The following is a 25,166-nucleotide window of genomic DNA, read 5'->3' as shown; positions in this document are numbered from 1 at the left end:
ATAAGCAAAAAATAATCAGGTAGACAGTGAAAATGCCAAAGAAAAACCATCGCATGAATACCGCTATTGGGCCAGATACATTTTTGAAAATTTGACGCTTAAGCTATTCGTAGTTTGCCCAGGCAACATGCGTGAACTAATTTAAGAAAAGGGAAAAAAATCCGTATCATGGAACTTAAAAATAATGCAACCTAATAATTTAAGTAATATAATCAAGCTCTTCTTTTCAGACCTGTATCACAAAAGGCGGTGAAAAATTAGTTTCAATTAATTTCAAATTAATTTTCAAATTAATTTCAAATTAATTTCAAGTTTTTGCGAATTAAGCAAGCAAATTTAATAAGAGAGGCTCTGAATAAAATAATAAGAGAAAATAGTAGTCAAGCGTCGTTTTCTCGGGAGCAACACAAGCAAGCGGTCTGCAGATGACGCTTGGTTTTGCAGCCAACAGTTACAGAGAAACCAAAAGGCGTTCCTGTTGCGAAAGTAGGACTCATGCACTCGCATCTCTTCCCTTGATCTTCAACGAGTCTGCAATTAAGAAGATATTTCTATGGTATACAAACGACTAACGATTTCTTCGATTACATGAGATTAGAGATCCCTTGTAGGTTGCAATATTATCTCCGGTGCTTCCTCTAGATTGTCCCTTCAAATTAAGTGTAATTGAAGACATGTTCCGAGGATAATATGGAAACGTGGAATTTACGAACTCTCAATTTTCAGAGTAAACTGAAAATTGGAAGCCTAGATAGAATTAATGACTCAAGGTGAGACAACTAAAATAACACAAACAGCTCTAAAGGCGATATTTCTCTAAACTGTTTATATATATATATATTGGTGAGAGGAAGTTATATACTCACATTTCGGAAAAATCACATTAGTAGTGAAAGACCAAAATTTCTTCGGGGTCATTTTCTGTTTCTTTTCTTTTTTGGGTTCGGGATGTGCACGACGTACCGCCAAAGCGTTGCGACTGCATTGAGATTCGCTACAGCTGCTATATGACATGGATTCGGCAGATGAGCGACGTCCTTCATTGTCAAGAAATCTGTAGGCATTCCTAGGAGTAGAGATTCTGGAGGAATGGCCAGAAGATGCGTCGTCAGAGGGAACTTTTTCTGCAGACTGAATGTTAGTTTTCCCGACTGGAGTCCTTGGAAGTCGATGGTCGGTTTCCAGTGATCCATCAGCATCGAAGTCTCCGTGTGACGAGATTGAGCTGCTGTCTTCCAGCAACTCTTGATGTTTTCTCAAACGCAACGAATTTTTTCCCTTGGAAATAGTTCGGTTGATAGACATGACGAGTTCATTCTTCTTCTTTTTCTTGCTACTACCGGGATTTTTCACCAACTTATATTCTTTAACCATAACGTCTTCCACTGTATTAGAATGGGCAATCTGTTCATCGGTATTTCTTCGCGGTGGATTACGCATCTTTTCAATCACATCCGTACTGTTTAACTCTGAGGGAAGGACTTTTACCGGGTGCTTGTTATCCTGGCCTTTGCAGTAAGGAGATTCCGAAGCGTCTCTTCTTGAGTTACCATCTTCGCTGTCAGTTCCAGGTGATCGTTTCCCGCGGATTAGGCCCGTTATACTCCTTTCAATGCGAGGCGAATTGGAATCACGAGTTACATATGCAAGAAGTCCAGCGGGATTACTTAGTTCTCCGTTTATGAACTCAGCTTTTGATCGGGGACTTGGCGTGGCAAATTTTCGTTCAATATCAGCGAATTTGTAAACTCCTTCGCTGGATGGACCGGGCCCAAGGAGTGGATTTGAGTTGAGTCTTGCTTTCTCGTTAGGCAAATTTTGTGATGCTGATGATCTAGCCTTTGATGATTGGAAGAATGGAGGAGATGATGATTCATGATCATTCAACAGAAGATTTCCGTGCTCTTCCACAGAACCGTCGGTAAGGTAATTAGAAGTTTCCAGAAATTGATTTTCAGTGACCACTCTTAGCAACGATGGACGTCTAGACGGAATAGCAGGAGGAGGAGTTGAAATCGGACAGCTTGAATTCCGAATAATGGGACTCAGTGGACGATTCGCCTCTTTTGCGAAATCTGGCGGTTCTTGTGGAGACGGTTGTGATGCAGTTCTGGAATTGGCTAGACTGGGTTGCCGGTAGATACTTTCAGGACTTGCCATTTGCTCTCGATTATTTTTTTGCAGAGGATCTGTGTTTATTGAGTTATTATGGTGAAGTGGGTTGCGTTTATTCAGGGGCGAGTCATTAATGTAGCTAACACTGGTCAAAGGAGTGTGTGCCTCGTCTAGATATTCATTATGACCGAAAACCGGCGATTTCTTAGGGAACTCTGTAGAGCCAGTCATTAATTGAGCTAACACAGAACTGTCGTAACTGATATTGGGATCTTGATGAGACAAACGACGGTCCATCAAATTTGATATTTGGTGCGACATCAGATGCTTCATATCAAAGCCACTACCTTCAGAAAATCCGTAGTCTTCCATGCGGGGAAATTTATCTCGGGAAGTAGGGTTCTCACTAACTGATGACTTACGGGAGACTCCAAACTGAGGAGCTTCAACTTGTAACGAACCCTCTGAAGATTGTGCCATTCGCCTGCCTGGTTCAAGTTCAGTCATTGAAGCTACCGGAATTTCGTTACCCCTGGAATTTTCTCTTAGCCCCAATGCAGGTTCTAGTGGAAGTTGGTTAAAGGTATCTTGGACATTTTTGTTGCGAGTTGGATCCTTATAATCCACACCATTTTGAGCAGTCCAGCTCATCTTTCTTTCGAAATTGGCAGAGAAGTCACCTGGAACCGCATTCTTCGGAAACGGCTGCCTGAAGTCATATGGTATGTTTTGTTTAGCAGAATCAAATTCCTCATTTCTAAGCCGATAAATCTGAGGATTGCCATTGTTTTGTGTGCATTCTGAGGAATAACGGCCTGCTTCATCGGTTTCCTCTACGTTAACTCGAACCTTGAGTGGTTCACTATCAGAATATGCTAATGGTTTCGATTTAACGTCTTTTCCGACTTCCGTCCTCTTTAGGGAATTGTCGTTGGAATGCTCTTGCACTGAGTACAATCCTACCGCCAAACTGCGGATCGAGGATGCTTTAGGAATTCGTGAAGTTGGTGCTGACGTAAGAGAGTGTTCATCACAAAATGTCTTCGATGGTTCTTTCAACCCTGAGCAGGATGAATTATGTTGGAGGTATTCTTTCTCACCCAAGTCGCGAAAATCGACATTCATCACCTGTGCCGGAATGGCTTTTGCTTGAATGCTTCGTTGGAGCAACTGATGAGGATTTAGCCGTGGTGATCCCCTATCGACACTTTCGGGACTGGCAAGAGGTCGGTTTGGAGAAGATGGTGAATTCCTCCTTTGAAAAAACTTACGTTGAATTAATTGATGACCGGCAGTCGCTTCAAACTTGCTAATTTTTTCACTTATACTCGAATTTTGTGACTGAGTTCGAATGTTACCGCTTTTCCTAACACTAGACCGGAGAGAAGAGCGAACGGAATGCCCTCCGTCGCTGCTGTTCTCGAGACTGTCCCTCGGGATCGGAGATTGCGGCGGGTTGACCTCATTCCTGTAGCGTTCCGCGTACAGATGATCGATTTCTTGATCAGGGGCATCCATGCTTGGTTAACGAGTTATTAAATAATTAGAACTTTGAACTGAGAATATAAAATAAAAAATCAGAACTGTCTTTAAATGCGGTGTGTCCGAACAGTAGTTTAACATTACGTTGATGTTATTTGCGTGACGGTCCTTGAAAGGCGACTAGTAGTAGTGTAAAAACTATTTATTTTTTTTTTCTCACTGCTAACAGTAACGTACCTAGTATCTTCGTGTCGATCAGTGTAATGGTTTGTTTTATTTTTTTTTCTTTTTAATTTGTTATCTATGTTTGAGGCTTTAATTCAGCAGCAACAAAATTAAGTTGTGAAAATATTTAAGTTGTTATAGTTAAAGACAACTGATATTGAAGAACCAAAAACTAGACGGTTGTTTCTGAAATATTATTAATTCACACAGAATTATAGTCTTGCGGCCCGACATTTCACTGGAACCTTATCTTCCATAGCTATGGAGTTAATGCTTCACTTGAACGCTAAAACGAAACAATGGTGCACTTCACATCCAAGGCCTGTTAGTTCAGAGAAGACAGATCCGTGCGTCGCTCAGTCGACCGCGGAGGCGACTGACGCTGCCTGGCAAATTCTTCCACAACGGCAGAATCCGTGGCACGCTGGCCGGCGCACGTGTCGTCTGCCGCCGCGTCCGTTCGCGCACTACTAAGCACCTGAAGGCGCAAGCAGATGTTTTTATGTTCACGCAACATTGGTTGAAAAAAAGTTTAATTGTGCAGCAAGCAGACTATTTACGGGAATGTTCGTGTAACACTGTAACTGTTGATAGCATTGTTTCCCTGGATCATGGTGACGTGATTTCAATTGTGTTGACAAAACACAATATTGAAATAAAATTTCACATTATATACAATATTATTTTATTCGAAAATGGTCGGAATAATTACTATGTAGTATTTAGAATATTTTAGAAGAAATGTGCTCATGGAAACCGCACACAGCAGCGTGTTTTGAACCAACAAGGGAATTCGCTTCCTCGACTGATAACAACAATCATTCTGGACGATAACGAAAACAGTGAATAGTAAAAGCATTTCATTCTCGTAATCCTTGGAGAAAAACATAAGTGTGTTTACAATCACACTTTCTCCTGGAAAGATCCCCATCTAGAAATCCAATAGTTTCTTGAAATCTGGATTGCTGTTTGCCGATAAAGCTGCTCGTTCTAGTTCGTCGAACTGTTCTCGCCTCGCCAAACAAACGGAAGCTTGCGTTCGTAGGAGCAATCCCCTCGTACAACACTGCAGTTACGGACGCTAGTTTGTCGGTTTACGGCTCCTTGTCTTATCTCGCTTAGCTGTTCTCACATAAGAGAGACTTGTACACAGCAGTGCAATGCAAGAATTGTTGATCAGAGAGTAATAATTCGGGTCTTGAAACCTGGGTGCTGAGATTATAAAGTGGAGATCAACACTTATTACATGTAAAAATTTACTGTTACATGGTAAAATTTTAATTATGGAATTTTCATCGAGTTATGGCGTACTAAATTAAATAATTTTCGCTGACGGTCCAGAGACCGCAGAACAGACCAATTCCTTCTCAGGGATCAGTGTCGTACATTTAAATATTTCTTCTATACCGAATAGCTCGATGTGCCATTAAAGTAAGGGCTGCCTGCAGCTGATGATCAGTACCTCCCATTTAAATATTTATTCGAAGAGCCTGAGGCGCCGCTACAGTAAAGGTTCTCGGTTGACGACCAGTATCTCCCATTTAAATATTTATTCTATGTCGACGAGCAACAATAATGACTGCCAGCTGATGATCCATGCAGACGTAGGCGCTGATGCAAATCGTGTAACAGGACCAGACGCCATATGGTCGCACGAGACGGCCGCCCCTACACTGTGGTCGTCGCCGCGGCCTCGTCCGTTATTCTGCCACTAAACCGAACGGTACAGCTTGGCATAAGTTGCTCTGTAATGGCCGCATGACTTCAAACTTTGAGGTCATGGTGTTGCATAGAAGTCTAATTCGTGAATACAAATGGATTTAATTCTAGGTCAAAAGAAAGGACAAAAGTTCGGCAAGGAATACACCATGGAATTGAAATGCGCGTGGAATTAAAGATTGTGTATACAGGCAGTCAAGATGCATTTACGCGCATGCCGTTCGAATCAACTCCGTAATAGATGATTACCTTTAATCGATATTGAATCTTTTGAAGCTCTTTGAAATTACAAGGAGATTACCTTACTTTGACATTTCATTATTTCAAATACAATTTTTCATATCTCAACAGATACGGTGACTACCGGTTTTAAAAATAACAATTTGAGTGCATATTAAGATTGTTTAAACTTTAATGGTAACGTAATAAGAATATGAATACGGAAAAAATTGACTTGTTTATTCAACTAGGTTTTAGAATTTAAGGAATTCCGTGCAAAAATATACTTTAATATGCGTTGTGTTCTATATTAATGTGTTTAAGTCGGGGGAAAAAAAAGAAGTATTTGGGGGCGACCGGTTATTTAAAATTATTTAGTCAGTGCCGCGACGCGAGTTAGAACATTTTGTGGTTCTACAACAATTAAGAGTTTAATAGTGGGTTCATGCATGTGAATAAAAAATTTTAATGTATAACATTTGCAGCGGGTTGTTTCTTTTTGGTGAGAAGTGAGAAATCAAATATTTGCTGAACGTGAAGTGCGCGACGGCTTACTTGGTCGATTCAGTGGCGGAGTCGCAGCAAAACGAATACGATGTTTCCCAGTTAGTTTTCGGTGACGACGAGAGATTCGATGGGAAGTTGAAAAGTGGCTTCTCAAATGACGTGTTTTTTTCCGGCGCATGCCCAAATTTCGATAATTTGTAAAATGCGATCGTCCCGTAACACGAAGGGGTCGACTTGTACGAAACTTCTCTGTATGTTGACTGAGTAGGTCTTTGGATTTTCCTGTTGATTGCAGCATTTTTATGTCCTTATAACATTCCTCGCAGTCTGACCAGCGATTATTATCCGCAGAAAAAGATCTTCTTGTGCCTCTTAGGCGAGTTCTCATCTTTCGACGCCTTTTCCGGCCTATTTGACAAGCATTAGCGGAGAGTCCAATTTGGCCATCAGAAGAATCGCTAGAAACATTCCTTCTTGTAGCGCTTGTAAAACGATCTTCATGCCTCGCTCTTGAGTCAGAAAGTGAACAGATGCAATCAGGACACTGCATTGTTGCAGGAGTGTGATGCGCGAAGATGTTGCACTTGGAAAGTGAATCGGAGAAATCTTGGTCAGGTGTCTCCGGTTTGGTTGGGAAGGGAGATGGTCTTATTCCGTTAGCCGGTAAACTTGAAAAGTCTTTCCCGAGGAAATCGTTCAAGGCCAGATTTGGATTTCTTCTCGCATGCATCATGTAAAGTTTGGAAGGAGTGAATACAGAAGAGGTCTTACGTGTATTACACGTGCACGGATTTTTTCCTATAACCGCCATGGCATCGTTGTCAAGCGAATAGTCGACGTCTGGAAGATAAACTTTGTGAGACAAGAACGTATCAAACTTATTGCTGGTCTCAATTTCATTCGTTTGAGACCAAACTGAAATTCCAACTCCGGCATCTGAAGGCTTTGTTATCACAAATTTATTTGTGTTGGTCGTCTCGCGCTCTCTAGAGTCTGAATCTTCGCATTCCACATCAGGAGTCCAATCAGCCAAAATGCCTTCGTCGGAAGGTCTTCTTTTCCGAACTTGCCAGTTGCTCGAAGTTTCTCCACACAAATTAATTGTAGAAGAGTTTATTGAAAAATATCCTTTCAGCTTCACGGGAGAATAGGGCTTCGATGGAGCACACCGTTCTTCCTTTACCATCTCTTCCGGTTTTGCCTTTGTTTTTCGGATTACATCTCCAGTTCCACTCTCAACATTTTGCAATTCAGAAGTAAATTCAGTTTTGGCCTCACCAGGTGTCCACTGAATGTGAAAGCTAGAGCCCAACGATGAGTCATCATTACAATTAAATGATTTCGTTTCAGGTATACTTTCTTTCGTGCATCCAATGCGCGCATCATTGGAGGTTGTAAAAGCAGACACGGCAGCAGAGGAAAGGTCGCACTTACCAACCCAAGACTCTTTCTTCTCGTTTTCTCTTAGAAATTTTTTTTCTGGGCCCTTAGTAGTGACTCGGGTCACCTTATTTTGTTCCTCGCACATTTCACCATTTTTCACCCAGCCTTTATCATCAGACGTTTCTTTCGAAATTTTCGCAAACGTAGTCATCGTACGAGACGCATTTCCGCCGATAGTACGGACACTATTTTCGGAAATAAAGGGCAAACTTTTATTATCTTCTTTCATCACACGATTTTCATTCGTCGGATTAATTATCAACGGCAAAGATACATATTTTGAGCCGTAATGATGGACTGTTCTATTAGAATTAGAAATTTTACGTTTCTCTTGAAAAAGCTGAGCTTTCTGTGCTATCTCCGATGCAAAACTACCGCTTCGCCGAAATGTGACAACTCGCGGCGATGACCAAGTTGGAGATGAAACTCTAGCAGTTTCTGGTATTTCGGCCACTTTCGGTGGAATTGGTATCAGACGTTCACCGTAATTTGTCTTTATTCTAACGTTACGGCTCTGGCGATTTATTCCGGCAAAATTTTTAGCCGATTTCTCAGGTAAGCAGCCAGAATGGGGAGAAGAAACTTTGTCATTGGGCAACTCAGACTCTGAAAAGTATTCCATGTCTGTACTTGATGTATCAAATACTGTAGACGTGTTATTCAGCGAAGATTTAGTTTTTAAATCTTTGTTCTTATTCTTTCTGCTACGATGTTCATTATTTACGCTAGTTTTCCTTCGCATCTTCTGGAGCTTGGAAGTTTTCTTTTGAGTGAAGTACGTCACAGACCGTTTTCTTTTTATAAGCGAGACTAATTCATTTCTATCGGGAGCGCATGAAGAACTCTCAGAAAACGAAAATTCTTTGTTGCTTTCACTTATAGCTTCAGCAAACCGGTTCATAAAATCTTTTTTGAACTTTGCATTCATGATTGGATCTGTATTGGGAGCGCCGTTTTGAAAAACTTCACTAAAATATGAGGGCCAATATTTTTTCAGCCATTGATTCAAACTTTTACCTTCCCGAACAATGATACTCGGAAAATTTACGAGGTCCTGTTTAAGAGCTGTTGGACAAGCAACATTCGACAATTGATGCTTATTATTCTCCTTTTTCAAGCGGTGTGACTTCGGTAGCATTTGATTTCCATTATTTTTTCGTCTGATCAAAAGTTCTGAAACACTCATTTTATTATTCTAACTCCCGAACCAATTTTTCAAACACAACTTCAACTTCGTCGAAGGAATACAGATTAACCGTCGGCAGCCAATGATTACAATTACACACGAAAATTGAAATCAAGTTTGAATTTCGAACGAATTATCAATTTTAACGAATCTGATTAAGGTCTAGCAGCGCTGCAACCTGCTAGAAGAAAAGCTGAGTTAACAAACACAAGTACAAAACACATTAACAAGTTAAAAATAGTATAAATATACTTACTTAAAAAGCATTTTTCTGAAATTTAAAATTAAGTTTTTATGAAATTAATGCAAAACGAGTTATACAGGATGTGTGGTCAGATATTGGAGGATTAGACAATTTTCAGACGGATTTTTAATGGGTAACAGCTCAGGGTATCTGACGTCATTGCGTCGAATTCGCTCGTGAGTGAAGTTTATACATATATTTAAAACGTCGCTAATCAAACTAAATAAAAATATGTAATTATAAGTTTTCAAAAGAGCGTTCTGGAGGCGAAACGCGTATAAGCATTTGTATAATCAAAATTCACACAAATTTTTACATAAAAAATAAAATTGCCATCTTTGCCGCGCACCGCAAAAAGTCGGAAGCTCTATAGGGGAAAACCAATCAAGTTGAGGCGTACGCGCGAGGTCGCCTCTTTAGCAGGCAATGGTTGTTCGAGGATGGTACTCTAAATCTTTATTAGTACGCGGCAAACATAAGTGGGCAATGTCACAGTAAGATCTGTAAATAATATTGCAGTGCATTCTCACGATTTTCTTTTGTATTGCAGTTCCATTGACGAAATCCAATTTAAAATCTCAAAAGACACGGCGGGACACTCGCATACTTGACAGACCTGACGTCTCAGGGATCAAAAAACACGGTGGGACACCCGCATACTTAACAGACCTGACGTCTCAGGGACCAAATGACACGGTGGGACACCCGCATACTTGACATACCAGACGTCTCAGGGACCAAAAGACACGGCGGGACACTCGCACACATGACAGACCTGACGTCTCAGCAACGCCGCGTTGAGTGCACTTGTGGCAGCAGCTGGGGCATGTGGAATACGGGGACGAGCTGTACACGTCGTTGCTTTCTTTGGCCATATTTTGAAGTTAATGCATAGTACTTGGTAACAAGCCTACTGCAGATTGACTAAGTTCACTTTAATTTTTGTGGTGAAATTATTTTGGGAGACACATATCAAATAATTGAGAATAATTGATCGAATTGAATACAAGATCGAAATCGAATAATTGAGACAAGATCAAATAGTTTTCTTGCAACTGATATGAAAATTTGAAACAACTATTGAACCTTAATTAAGTCACTCGTATGCAAAACTTAGCGAAGTAAATTGTTCAGGAAGATATTTCAATTAGTGATGTCCAATTTCGAATTTATATTGCATCGTGAATCGTTTTAAGTCACTCGTATGCAAAACTTAGCGAAGTAAATTGTTCAGGAAGATATTTCAATTAGTGATGTCCGATTTCAAATTTATATTGCATCGTGAATCGTTTTCAATGGCACATTTTTGAATAAGTATGCGTCTTGTATTCAAATCATATGTATATGCATTTATTCATATTTTTAGTCATTCATATAAGTGGCCATTGATTCGACTTATTCACAAAGCTTTCACCACTTTTTGAAGATGTAATTTTATATATTACTCGTAAAGGCATCAAAGACTAATTAAATACAAATCAACAAATATACATAAGTGATCATTTTTTCCAAAAAAGGAATATTGCAATATTATATGTATTCAGAGGTTTTGTTTTTGATTTGAAAAATTCGATTTTGTTATGACACTTTTTTGTGAGGAAACAATCGCTTTGTGAGGAAACAATCGCTTTAATTTTTTATACAATACTATTTATTACAGAAATGATTACTTCATTTAACTACACTTGCAACAGAAAAGTTCACTGAAATTTGTGTTTTAATAACCGCGTTGCAAAGCACGGCAGGCAGCTCCGAATCAAGAGACCACTGCTACGAGACTGAACATATCGCGGAGAGAGCGGTTCCGTACTCTCGCAAAGCTCTAAGTATTTTTGCATCAGCTTGTGTTCCTGATGCTACGTAGAAATTGCATAGTGATGGAAAAGTCTCCCGAGAGTAATCACGAGCAAGAAAGGAGACTGGCGGTCAATAAAGTTCGCTTTCTCCCTTATCTGTTTTCTGAACAGCGCGTGTCATCGCCACTGAAGATGGGAAATATTTTTGTTTGCTTATTGACACCATGCGGTGCCCTGCGACATGTTCTTCAGGTAAGTTGATTATTTCAAACACTTTATTTTTGAGTCACTTCTATGGATTTAAATCGCGTTGTAGGGATTGCCGCGAGTTCACAAAGAAAAATGTTTTTTGAGTTTGCTCGGGGTTATTATTTTTTTTTTTTTCAATGCAATTAGCGTTGTCTGTGCTTGTTTTGAGGTATAAAGTAACACGATACAAATTAATTACTTCAACTCTATTCGTATACAAGTATTAACATGAAACAATACCAATATGAAAAAGTAATCATCAGCGTCGAACATTTTTCATTCATATAAACTTCATGTACATACATTAAAACATTCCAAACAGATTTGTTTCGATTGCATTAGCTTTTGAGAGGGCGATAAAAAGAACCAATAATAAATTCGATGCACAGATCAGCACTTTTCCTCACACCCTAATAAATCACGATGGAACGTGCAGCTATCGTCACATAAATCATTCACAAAAATTTATACTTTGCGTCGAGTTCCACGTAATTAAATTACGGCTAACGCATCAAAGCCTCGTGCCTGAAAAGACTTACACATGAGTTATTTTTTTCCTAGGTGGCGTGCGCATATTGCGGCGACAATTTGTTATGTAGGCGAGCATTTCTAAGCAGTGAAAGCTGCTTACTCAACTCACTCCAAGAGCTCGCTCGACAATGAAGAAGAGGGAAAACGCTCCATGCGTGAGCCATAACAAAAACGGAAATGTTAGAGACCAAAGTAAATTAGGAACACCTCACCATCGGATTTTAAAGAGACCGCCAATGAAATAGCAAAGATTTTCTAAGAACATTTTAGGATAGTGTAAGTGAGCTTTGAGCCGCGGAAAGTCACTGCATACATAAAAAGTAAAAATCTTGTTAGAAATTCGAACATATGGCACTGTTTTGCTGATAGAGTGCAAGAGATGACTCGCAACAATTGATACATGAACAATGGAGAAATTATGAGAATATTTATATGCATAGAATGCACGAATGCAACATACATGCATATGAAAGCGCTGAATATTACCATGACTTGGATTTTATTAGAATAAAATGGAAAAACACTTCAGAGAAACGTATTTCATTCCACGTATGCAGAATTAATGAATTTGTTGTTCATGAATTGAAAATCTGTTATATATTTGTGAGAGAGCAAACGATTGTGTGTGTACGTGTATCTCGACACGATACTTATAGTGTCGGGATATTTGTGATGAAGGAAATTGTGATGAAGGAAATCGTGATGAAGGAAATTATGATGAAGGAAATTATGATGAAGGAAATAGTGATGAAGGAAATCGTGATGAAGGAAATTGTGATGAAGGAAATTGTGATGAAGGAAATCGTGATGAAGGAAATTGTGATGAAGGTAATTGTTATGACGGGATGTGTTATAGAATGGGAAGCAGGGTTCCCAAATTACACGGATTATATTCCTCGTCTATCCCTGTCAACGCGATTCAGGTCAAAACTCGGACAAAGTTATGACATTGTTATTACGAAATTCTATCAAAATTCTTAACAATTCGGACTAATTCCCGACAAATTTTAGGTAAATCGTGGGACAATTCACTGACAAAAGTAGGACAAAGTTTAGACAAATCTTTGAATAAATGTAATGCTAAGAAGTGGCAAATCTCCGGCAAACCACAGGGCAACATCGGGTTTAATATCTGGTCTGATTAAGATGTCGAAATCTAATTGTTTGAATGTTCGTTTGAAGCCTGGCACAGTGAATATTGAAGGCTATTCGAACGCGTTTCAAATCGTAGAAATTTTCTGTATCGAACAATGCGGGTTTTGGCAAATCTCGAACCGCTAAGGAGAAATATCGGACAAATCTCAGAAAAAAACGACAAATCTAGAAAAATAGGCGCAAATTTTGGGCTTCACAACGTAAATAAAGAGCAACGAAAATCGAGATGAAGAGAATGAGGATTACGGGATTTTAATGTTAAAGAAATCATCAATTCAGGTTAGCGTCGGATTAATCTGACGGGGCTAACAAAAGTTCGGACAAATCTCTGGCATAGTACGGCCAAATCTCATGCAATATTTGGATAAAAATACATTCAAATCCAGGGCAACCTAAACCCCGAATACAAATATTTGGGGCCCTTCTCATGTTGAAGGGATATATCACTAAAAAGCTCGTAGAAGCTGCTATAAAAATAAATGGAAATACGATTCATCATGCAAACAGCCCCCGAGCTTAAAATCTCATCAATTGGTTCAATCACAGTGATTTTTAATCCTTTTTTTGGGTAAGAATATGAAAATTTCCAATTTCCTACAATGTTAGTGGAAGTCATTATTTGTTCTTCGGTTATAAATATAATTTGTAGATTATCTCTCGATTGATAATTTGATAATCGCTCCACCTTGAAGACTTCTACTTAGCAACATTTGTTCCGTATGTCAGGGTTAAACAATTTACTGTGTTATGATTTTTTCTCTGCAGAACTCAAAACAAATTTTGCCCGAAGTAATTATTTAAAAATTTGCGCGCAAAATAAAGGTTACGAGTTATTTCCATACGAAGTCTTTCAGTTGCTAGAGCTACAATACAAAACCATTCCTTAAGTCTTAACTATTTTACGTCGATCAATTTACGTGAATCTTATGAGCATTGTTTTTCTACCTTTAATGTTTCGAGTGAAGGCTTACTTCGCTTAATTAACGTTTGTAAAAATCTCTTTCATGCGTCGGGTGCATGAATTTTCTATAAAACCAAAAAATTGTTGCGAAACGGAACCGCGACATTTTCGAACCGATTTTGGTTGAGCTCAAGAATTTCTCATTCAAACAAAAAAAGATTATTATAACCACTACTTATAATAAGCAAGATAAATAAATAATGGATCGTTAGATGAGAAACCGATCAGCTGTTGATGAGATGGTTTGTGCCCACATAGCAGCCTGATATTTTACGTCCATGCAACTGAACTGTTAGCAAAGTTGTTGACTAACGTGCCCCCCTGTTCAGCAATTCTCGGAGCACGTTCAGCAATTCTCGGAGCAAGCTGTGCATTAAGTATTAACATCACTTGACTGCTTAAAATCACTGTGCATTCTGTTAAATTCAAATTTGAATACTAAATTCGAATTCGAATATTAAATTCGTTAAACTAATTGTCTCGGTGGAGATTGCGATGCGCGACCCGACCCACGAGGCGCACTTTGCAGACAATGAGTTGCCTAGTAAGTAGTAACTGCCTATTGCCGAGAAAGCCATAATAACAGTGATGTCGGCGCTGAAGCGTAGGCCCAGATGTGGCCTGTCGCCGATTAGGAAGCACATCAATAAGATTAGGAAGCACGCATGGCAATCCTAAAAGGCTAAATTTTCAAGAATATTATGCAGAAAAATCAATATAACTATACTTTATTTCACTTCTATTAAGTTGACTTTTGATCAAGTGGTATGTTCACACAATTCATAAAATCACTATTATATGCTTACCGGGTCAAAAGTTTAAGTCTACCCTCTCATCGAATGATTTTCTATGCGATGGTTGATATTTTCTTTGCAGATCGTTTTCTATTTCTAGGAGTAACCATCCGGTTAACGCTTGCAGACGATTAAAGCATTTTTCTCTCCTATTCAACGATAATGTCTTTCCACTCAGTCATACTTAAATTGGAATTTGGTAATATTTTTAGCAACCAAGACACTCATTAATCAATAAATTGAATAAGATAAATGAATAAATTCAATTAACGCAATGTTCCCATTGATTAAACTCAGATGAAACGTTCTGATTTACTTAGGATTAAAAATGAAATGCATAATTACGAACCTATTTCTGTATCAACAAATGTCATAGACTAACAAAATGCTTTCCCATATTTTATGAATGAAGTTAGCAGAACATCTGAGTATTTCTTTTTGAAACAAGTCCTCAAATAAAATAACATACGTATTAAAAATTATTGTGTTATCAGATGATTATAGAGAGGTTTCAGAAATGTAAAAAATCTCAGTTAACTTTACCGTAATTTAAACAGCATCTAATAAATTATTCGCAACTCTGAAATCACCGGTTATCAATTTATCAAAATTATTTGACATTTCCCGACCAAATCCCCGAATGTTACAAGAAATGAGCGAAATGTTCATACAAAGAATTAACACAATTTTAAATGCATCTTGCTACCAAGATAATATATTCAATTTCTGTGCTGTGCCGTTGTTGGACAAGTACCTGTTACAATACAGGCTGATTACTACCTGTGGCGAAACTGTTAGCACAAGTAAAATAATGTTCTCCACTGCAGTACTGAGTAACTTGTTGGATTACCTGCTAATCCGGGTTACTTGATGAAATATCTTCAAACTTGAATAACTGAGATACAGGTAATTTGCGTACCATAGGATTACAGCACCGTAACACAAAGCTACTGCTGTCTAATTCAGAACTACCCTTCAAGTATCAAGTTTTACGCAGAATGTTTCAATAAACGCGGTTAGCCGTAGAAAGCGTGTCGACGCGCGCCTGCGAGGAAGAGGAAGCGAGAAAGAGTGACGGCAGCATCGCGTGTCGGGGACCAGGAAAGAGGTTCACTCTTACTCTAATCGGATAAGAATTGGGAAATCAGCAGTGACTGTGTGCGATCCTCGAATGAATAAGACAGTATTTTCAAATTTTAAAAGAGATAAAGCAGCTCGTCAGGCTTGATTTGCCATTTTAATATATAAAGTGTCAGAGAAACTTTTACACGAAAATTTGGACTGANTATTGTAACCTTGAAGAAATAATATTAAAAATTTACCAACTTTAACATATGACCTCATATATTTAAATTAAGAATATATATAAAATTTTTTGCTCGGTCTTGAACATGACTTCAAATGGAAAATAATTCAACTTATTAACTCATATGTAACGTCAAAACTAAGACTGCAACTGGCGTGACACAGCGTGGGAATTGGGATACATCAGGAATTAGGTAAGCAATAATACATCATCCCGCTGAAACGCCTGAGAGAAACCCACGCCGGTCATGATATGACGAATCGTTAGAGTTGAAAAGAATATTAATTTAGGGAAATTAATCGTCTAGTGTTTCTCGCAAGAGTAGTCGGTTTATGTATGACAGGCCATTCTCGAAGATAGCATCTGTGCAATAAATAAAAGCTGACAAAACCATGCCTTTGAAAAACTTGGGCAACATTTGCTGACCTATTATCAACGACATCTTGGTGTTCAGAAAATCGAAACGAAATTTTCTTTATGCAAATTTTCAGATGGATGCTTGCGCAAAATATGTCCTTTCACCGCCTCAGCCTTATTTTATTATTTTCCAAAAAGATTATTGAATGGATTTTTCCATCCCAGAATACATGCCTGTCAACAAAACAACTGAAAACTTTACGATACATAATAAATTCTCCATCCTCAAGCACAAATAATTTATTCTTCTCCTTGTTATCCCAGCAAATTTATTAGCCCGATGCCAATATTGAAAATTAAACTGATTCAGTATTAAGAGTGCAGGAACAGTTTACGTCAGATATTTTATTGCTGCAAATTTGTACTGTTATCACGCTATTTTGCGCGCGTATGGATGACCCACTGCCTGGACAGCGCGCCGTTGCAAGACCTAGTAAACAGACGCACGGCAGAAGCAACAGATGGTCGAGTACAGACTACAGACGTCGCCGCGTGTTTCCTACAGTTACATCGCACGGATCACGGAAAACTGCAGCGATGAATCGCGGCTTAAGATTGTACTGATACACACACTGAAGTAAACTGTATGTGGAATTTGTTCTATAAATGTCGTCAGTTATGAGTAGCTTAATACGTCGTCAGTTATGAGGTGCTTAATACATCGTAAGTTATGAGAAGCTTAATACGTCGTCAGTTATGAGAAGCTTGATACGTCGACAGTTATGAGGAGCTTAATACGTCGTCAGTTATGAGAAGCTTGATACGTCGACAGTTATGAGGAGCTTAATACGTCGACAGTTATGAGGAGCTTAATACGTCGTAAGTTCTGAGGAGCTTAATACGTCGACAGTTATGAGGAGCTTAATACGTCGTCAGTTATGAGGAGCTTAATACGTCGTCAGTTATGAGAAGCTTAATACGTCGTAAGTTATGAGTTATCGCTTGCGAGAGCGGTCAACTGTGAGATGGTACGATCATCCCGGTACTAGGGAATTGCATTGGAATGTACAAAATTTCATAGCCGTTAACTTGAACAAAAAGTGTTCTAGTCGTAGCTTAAATAGTCATCAGTATAGATGAGATGCTCGTATCAATTAATCGAAATAGCCGGCGGTAGCAGCTCAAATATTGTCATTTATATCTGCTAGCAAAATGGCATCGTAGAAAAACAATAGTTACTGAAAAATAAGGAGTAGAAAAACAAGATAATTCTGCTTCTTACGCGTTTGAGGACTTCTAAACCATTCATGGCAGCAGGTCGAGAGCGAAGAATTATCTATCATTAAACCAAACAATCAATGACAACAGTTCGAGAGACTCGCGTCAATTGACAGCCTACCTGTTGTTAGTCCTCTAGAAGTCACGAGATTTTCTCGAACAACTTTTTGGCTGGCTTGAGTTTCGCCCAGAACTGCTCCTTCGTTCGGTGCAGGGCTTGTCATAGCTTGAGGAGACATGCCAGGTTGTGGTAAGGCTGCGGATGTCCGGTTTTTCCTCCTTGGTGGAGGCGCAGGGCGAGTACAATCCTCGTCCCCTTCCGTTTTGCTGGAATCGTTTTCTTTATCTCCCGAAACCGGAGCGGTTTGTGAAGCAGTAGACGCCAGGCAATTTTCAAGCGCGTCTTTTTGTGTTAATTGCATACTGCTGTTTAAACGACTTTCATCGCCGGGCAATGTTTTAATTTCACGTGTTTCGCTATTTTCAGAAGAAGAGTTCTTTAACTTCTTTTGGTCTCTGTCACGATATTTTTTCTCATTTAATTTTTGGTGATCGCTTTCTTTTCTTGCAGAATCGGGTTTTATACTTGAGTGCTTTCTATTGAAAGTTATATTGTCATACAAATCATTTTCGTTATTCATTTCCAAACTAAGGTGACTGGAACTACCTATGCTGGTACGTTTACTCGAGCTCACAGAGCGTCGAACTTTATTCCTGCGCGTAGTGCAGTCGTCAGAACTGCTGGAAGAACCTGGGGTTCGGATAAGGCTCGTCAAACTGCTTCTAGAACAAGAAGACCTCAGCTTCCGGCGTGGCTGTTGTTGGATACCACTGCTACGATGGCCACTGTTTCGCCTCCTGGAACTTCCCTCGGATCCCAAACTTGTCGGCTGGCGCGATGAAGCAACATGACTCTTGTACGTAGACGCCGGGGACAAGACGGCTTTTTGACGTTGACGTCGCTTAGGCAAATGAATGTCATGATTCTCTAAGGCCGAGCTTCGAATACGTTCAAAGGCACCAAATGTTCTAGATTTCAACTCCGTCGACTCGTCTTTACGTATACCATTTTCTATATTAGCAACGTATCCTTTAGACACTAAAACAGCAGCAATTTCTTTAAGAAGAGAGTCTCTGCTGGACTCATCAGCTTGTTCCAATTCAATGGAATAAGCCTCAGGAACTTTGTCTAAAAGACTTTTTCCTCCTGTTCCTTTTGGATGATGCTTCCTCTTGTCGCTTTGCTTATCCCTCAAAATCTCATCCCTTATTTGCATTTCTACCGCTTTAATTCTTTCTTCGATGTATTGCTCTAGCAAATCTTTTGGTATCATCTGAGGTTGCCGAGCTCCTTTAACGGTCCCTTCAAACTTTCTTTTGATGTCCACTGACCTGTTTTTGCCATCGACCGTCGAGGGATTTCGTCGATGAGTTGCAACTTCTTTCTTATGTTCGTATTGCTCGATGGCAACTGCTTCTTCTCCGCTACCCTTTGCGTGCTGAAAGTTATCCCCAAGACGTTCTACATCATTAATTTTCTGGCGCTTTCTTCGGTTCATCGTGGACACCATGCTCCTGTTCATCGAATTCAACGCATTCTCATCATCATCTTGAGATGAGGCCGATTTCGCATGTATACGATCATCGTGGACTTCAAATAGCGTTTCTTCGTATGTAAGCTCGTCGTACGGCGAATGCAGCTCCGTTCTCTGATTAATTTCGTCGTTCGAAGAGAAGCCCCGATCAACGCGGCTGTCAACGGTCGACATTGTCTCAATGCGACGCCGACGATTCCTTAGATTCTTTTGAAGCTCCGCTGAGTGATCGCCAGCAGGCAGAAGATGTCCGTGAGTTTGCATAAATAATTTGGAATCAAAATGACCGTCAAAATCTTTGGTGTCCTTCAAATTTGTTTTCCATAGGAAAGACTCGGGTGGAAATCCGATTTCGTCTGACGTTGCTTCAGCTTCCTGAACAATAGGGATCATCTGCCTCTTCACGAATCGAGTTCCCTTCAAAGTTTGGTCGGGTTTGTTATGGAAGTGAAGTTCATCCATGTTGACTACTTCTGTGTAGAAAAATGTCTTTGTTTTGATGTATGGATTAACTGTTTCGTATCTTTCCTTCTGCATGCGTTCAGCCCGTTGAGAATTCGATGGACCTTAGCAAGCCTTACACCAGAAAAACTATTCGGGGCTTGGGAATTGAGAGCAAAATATTTCGCGTGACTGAAAATATAATTTCACATCAACAGCCTCATTTAAGAAATTAACGTTCGTTCTTAGAATAAAAGATAAAATGAATTCTTAGATATAAGTATAATCCTACCTATTTATTTTGTTGACTCCGGTAAAGGTTGCTCTTCGTGTTTCGCACTTTTTGGTCACATATAGCACTCCTCGTTCCTTCCACTGCGCTTAGTGATATATAAGTGATGATGACTGTATATATTTTTTAACACCGAACAAAATATCCAGAAAAGGCCATTCAAAAACACACGTCTTTAAAAAAAGTTTGCTATGATTTCAATTTTAAAGCACCAAGTTCGCGTTAGTTATATTTTGCTGGACAATCATATAAGGTTTGAATAAAAAAACGTATAAGTTGGTTCTCACTTTACGGAGAAAATGGGCCTGATTGTCACTAGTAACACTTGATTGAACAAGTAACTGCATTCAATTAAAACTCAATCCTCAAGTAGGTCTCATAATACACTTCGGACGATCTAATGGCCAGGTAAATTGCCATTAGATATAATAGAACCCGGTATACATTGAGACCAAGAAAGCTAAAAGCCTCAAGCATGTAAAAAACGAGCAAGAATTATTAGCCAGAGGCGAGTTGATGTTCATAAGAGCGGCGGAGCACGACTGCCACGTTCTGCTTCGGTCGGGACAGCAGCGCGCGAGGATGAGGCCAACAGATGGTGTCTCGAGTGCAGCGCTACTTCGACCAGCGATTCTACTTAGAGTTTCTGATGTACGTCCATCAGAGTTTCTGATGTACGGCCGTTAAAGTCAGCTGCTCCAGTTTAGAACAGATGATAAGCTTTCATTTCATAACAGATCAGTAAAATTAAGTTTCCGGGTAATAGGAAACGCCAATAATGGCTTCACCATGTCAAAGGTTCTGAACCATCCATGGGAATTATATTCGATTTCAGGAATAACAGCTTATTATTGGTAGCAGCACAAACACATGCTTAATTTACAAGATGCCAAGTGTTTTCCTGAGCAGAATTATAAATAGACCGACACAAGACCCTGAAATACGAAAGTTTGCTCCAAAAAATGGATAATGGTGCGTATTGTAATTGAACTTTGATTTCTAGATGATTTTAACTAAAGTTTAGTCTTACAAAGACGGGACAGGGAATGAGGGACCTATAGAAGTAAAAATATTTCCTATGTCCTGCTCAACCGAGCGTTTTTTTTTTTTTGACGGTATACGGATGCAAGACGGTCGGTCATAGTTGTGTTGGAGGCCTTGGGGAAACCAAGTCTGATTTTACTGCTTACACGCAAAGTAGGATACAAGACGTCCTTAATGAGCTAGAGAAATCAGTGCGAAAGTCGTCGAGTCAGCTTTTGCGAGGCTGCTAAATACATGATGGCAACAAGTCGAAAGTTACAAGTTTATTTTTTACAAATTTTTCCCCCATTTCAATTATATAAATGATTTATATGCTCTAACGAAATAATTGGCATACAAATGGTATTATATCGCGCTAGTAAGTGTACATAACTTTATGAACATGCGAGGAAAGGATAAAGAAAATGATTTTGAAGAAGTCATGTTTATACTTCACGCCTATCATTATCCAATGAAAGCTGAGAAAGCTTTTGCTTTTGCGTGTGATGTTGGAATCCTTCTAAAAATTCGTTTGAAATGAGCAAATATATAATAAAATTACTTGTATCCTATTCGCAAATTTCTTAACCATCACAGCGAACAAAAGTATAATCGCTATAACAGGTAATCCAGAAAAACATTTTTTTAATACTCACGCTGGGCGCCGAACATCTATGACTGTCAACTCCAGAATAGACATACCTGGAAAACACAAAAAATATGCTACTAAGAAGTCTCATGCACGAAAAATTCATAATGAAAATTTGTGAGCGCTATCATAATGTAGTACCATACGTCTTGTAAGCGGACTGCAGAGTTCAATGAAGAAAGAATGATCAATGTCACGATAAAGATTGCGTTACGAATAATTTATTGAGTGAAGTCAGCAGTATAAACCAAGGCAATACCAAGTGTATTGCTGAATACAACAAAAAATTTGCTGCGTTTCTTAAAAAAATAGCATCCAATTATTTCTTGCATATCATGTAATAAAGAAATCGACCCTGCGAAGCTCAGTTTCCAGGCCTTATAAATAAAGCAGTCTTACCTCCAGGCGGCGGTGGTGGAGGCGGTGCTTTCTTAAGGGCGCGTGCGTTTTCTCTAATTCCTGCTAGTCGTTTTCTTTCAAACCTGACTATTTCATTGCCTAATTCTGGTGAGTCTGGGTCAATGAGAAATTGATGCTGATAGTGTTCTTGAAAATGTTCATGTTCTTTTGGAAAAGGCATTTGCCTTTTCAATGCAGATTTGTTCATTCTCTGTTGTCCATGATATTCTAAATTTCTTGTCAAGGTGGCTTGTCTTGGCCGTTTGTCCTCGAAATTTTGTAGAGCGACTTTGACTGGTTGCTTTTGTCGTAAGTTGACTAATGTTCGGCTGGATAATTTCGATGATGATGATTCGATCATCGGATTAATAAGTAGAAGTGCTTTATGAGTATCTTTTCCATACAGCTCATTGGCCTTCTTGATTGCTCTCTTCAACGTGTTTATTTCTACCGTTTGTAAGCTGTCGGGCTCCATGCTCACAAACGGTAAAGGCGATTGATCAAAGCTTCGCTCGTTGTCAGACCGGTGGCCGGAACTGCGGCTTCGGATAGTTGATGGCTGAGGAGGATTTGACCTTTCCAGGGTTGCTGTTTTCCGGAGTCGCTTTTCTCGGCGATGCAATGACAATTCTGATCGTGATCTACCATTAGATTTATTGTGACGCAAGGATCTTGAGACTAACTCGGATCGAGCCCGAATTTCTCTGTCCAGAAGCTCATTAAGTGCAGGGCCCCTAGCTACCTGTTCGTTTGAGGGGTTTGGCATCGTCGGTTCTTCCGAGGAATGATGAGACATTTCTTCGACCTGTGAAGTGTCGAAGGCTTCGTTTTTGAACAGACCTTGTGGCTGGCCCCCAAAGTATATTTTTTGATGTTGCGCAGCGTTTAGAATTTCCTGTTCTTCTTGAGTGCGAGGTGGAAGGTTTAGAGCTTTTCGGGATGGACTGAACACTGTGGGCGTTACTTGGGCAACTTCCTCTTCATGTTTTCTTCGTAAGTCTGCCACGGAATTGGGGGAAGATACGTTCGCAAACGAACTTTCTTGTGTATTTTTGGTTTTAGCAGGTAAGGGGGGAGGCGGGATTTTTCTTATACCGCCAAAATTTTTGGCAATCTGCGCTACTTGCGAAATGTGCATTTCAGCTGGAGGATGAATTCCGTCCCCTAACATCATGAGCTACGTCATAACCAAGAAACACTGCTTCGAAGAAGTCACACACAAGGTCACACTGACCTCATTATGAATATTTTGCAATGTTAATACACCAAGTGACGATGCAAAATATCTGAAAATTATTTCGATAAGATTTATAAGAAACCTCAAGTTTTAAGATTAAGAAGAAGAGCAGTCGTTGTTTAAATGACTGCGGAGCTGATACAAGACATGAGCAATCGGGCTACGCCAAATTAAGTCACATAGTGCCTCTGAGAAAACAAATTCTCAGCATAACATAACAAGCATAACAGGCATCTAACAGCATCTCAGCATAACATCGATACTTTTCAGCACTTTATTGGTGAATAAATTCGATAACAAATCACATAATTTTGTTTAGAAGATGCAGTGAATGAAATTACGTTAAAAATTGTGGTTAATCAGGAGAAAGAACAACGGATGAAACGACCCATGAAGTTCATTTCCTGCCAATTAATTGGCACATGACCTAGAATAGTCCCAGCAATAACTCCTTGTAAACGCGATCTCTGCTGTATATCTTGACAGTTAACCGGGCGTTGCGAGCAAGCGCGGCTGAAAACCCGATTCACATTGATTGGCAGGATCGTGATAACCTTTTTTATAGACTAAAGCCGACTATAGTGGTGACAAGTGAGAAAAACATTCTAATGTGAACTCATTTGAACCACTATTGACTATCTTATAATATTTTACTTCGTTTGGAGGTATGATGACAACCATGAACTAATCGATGAAATCAAATATATCAATGAAATCCAGCAGCTCATTGGAGTCCGCATTATTGTACGGCAATAATATCTCAGGCGTGATATACCATTAGACAAATCCAATAATTTGTTTCGTTTTAAGTAGCTGAATACAACAATTTGAATCGTAGAATAAAATTTTGCTCTAGATACTCCCATCGTCAAACTTTTTTGCCGAAACTCAATTTGCCGAAAGAAAAGATTTCGTGTTAAGATTCACGATATCACTGTTTTTTTTCGTTGAGCTGAAAGCGAAGAAAAAAAATGCGATTTCGTGTAAAGGTGATGGTTATACGGTCAAGTGCGTTGCCAAAGAAACCGTGAGAACTGCAGCTCACAAGTCCGCGCTCGCACATCTAAGGAACAAAACGCTGGGTCGAGCTTTAGTCATCTCGCCTAATGCGTTACGAAATGTCAGACAAATGGAACCAAATCATCAGGCAAATTAAAAAAAAACATCGTGAACAACACGAACTACGAATCAACGCGTCAGGCGTTTTCTTCGTGGGGTTTTTGAATAAAGGAAAATAGCGTGAGTAAGAAGACATTTTAACCGATTATCTCCGTAACTATTGATATATTGTTAAGTTTTTGTTGGATTTATTTTCTCGCCTCATTTAACAAGTTATTAGTCTACGACACCTTAGTTCCTTGTTATAAAAAACACAATCGCCGCAAACGACAGTTACTTTATGTATAAGATATAAGTGTTCATTTCCTCGTGAAAACTGCTATGGGCATTTTAGAATTAGATGAGCGATAAATTCAAAGAGAAATTACGTTAAACAATGTACCGAACAGGGAGCGGAGCATACCTGGAGCATGCGAGTTATCCTGCACATATAAATTCATTTTCACAATTGTTTAGTATCTATAGAAATAAAAAATGCGCTCTTACGATCGCACAATACATGCATTGATTATACGATAACAGAAGCGTTGGTGATATATAGGAAGTTCGTAGTCTTCAAGGCATGAAGTTTATCAATCCTTATAGATATATTTAATATCATAACTTTTTGATTGTTTTTTCGACGAGAAATTTAAGATATAATCTGAGTCAAAATTATTTTTGCAGCGATGTAGATGCAGTAAAGACCTCAAGAACTATCACATATTGCACCAAAATTCGTAAAATAATTATGAAAATATTGTTGAAAAATATATACATATCGGCGTCAACCAGGTTTTGTGACTGAACATTTGACCTAACCGTAAACATGTACTGAGTTTTGTTTATTTTGCATCAGTCTATT

General features: G+C 39.2%; 1 protein-coding gene across 4 annotated transcripts in view; it reads right to left on the bottom strand.

Moving 5' to 3' along the window:
• The window catches only part of LOC108675669 (proton channel OtopLc), a 44,561-nt gene extending 21,308 nt beyond the window's left edge, over positions 1-23,253 (bottom strand). Inside the window, exon 1 of one of the 4 annotated variants that reach the window (XM_047885507.1) lies at positions 21,967-23,253. In XM_047885507.1, the coding sequence (XP_047741463.1) occupies positions 21,967-23,140 (1,174 nt within the window). In that variant the 5' untranslated portion in view covers positions 23,141-23,253. Of the gene's footprint in view, positions 1-866; positions 4,210-9,915; positions 10,038-17,688; positions 19,672-21,966 lie in introns of those variants that run through there. The other 3 variants (XM_018163696.2, XM_047885509.1, XM_047885506.1) reach the window with 3 other exon arrangements.
• Positions 23,254-25,166: the final 1,913 nt, after the last annotated feature.

Source organism: Hyalella azteca, unplaced genomic scaffold (genome assembly GCF_000764305.2).
Source record: "Hyalella azteca isolate HAZT.00-mixed unplaced genomic scaffold, Hazt_2.0.2 contig2234, whole genome shotgun sequence".
NCBI lineage: Eukaryota > Metazoa > Arthropoda > Malacostraca > Amphipoda > Hyalellidae > Hyalella > Hyalella azteca.
This window is presented reverse-complemented; position numbering and strand designations above follow the sequence as displayed.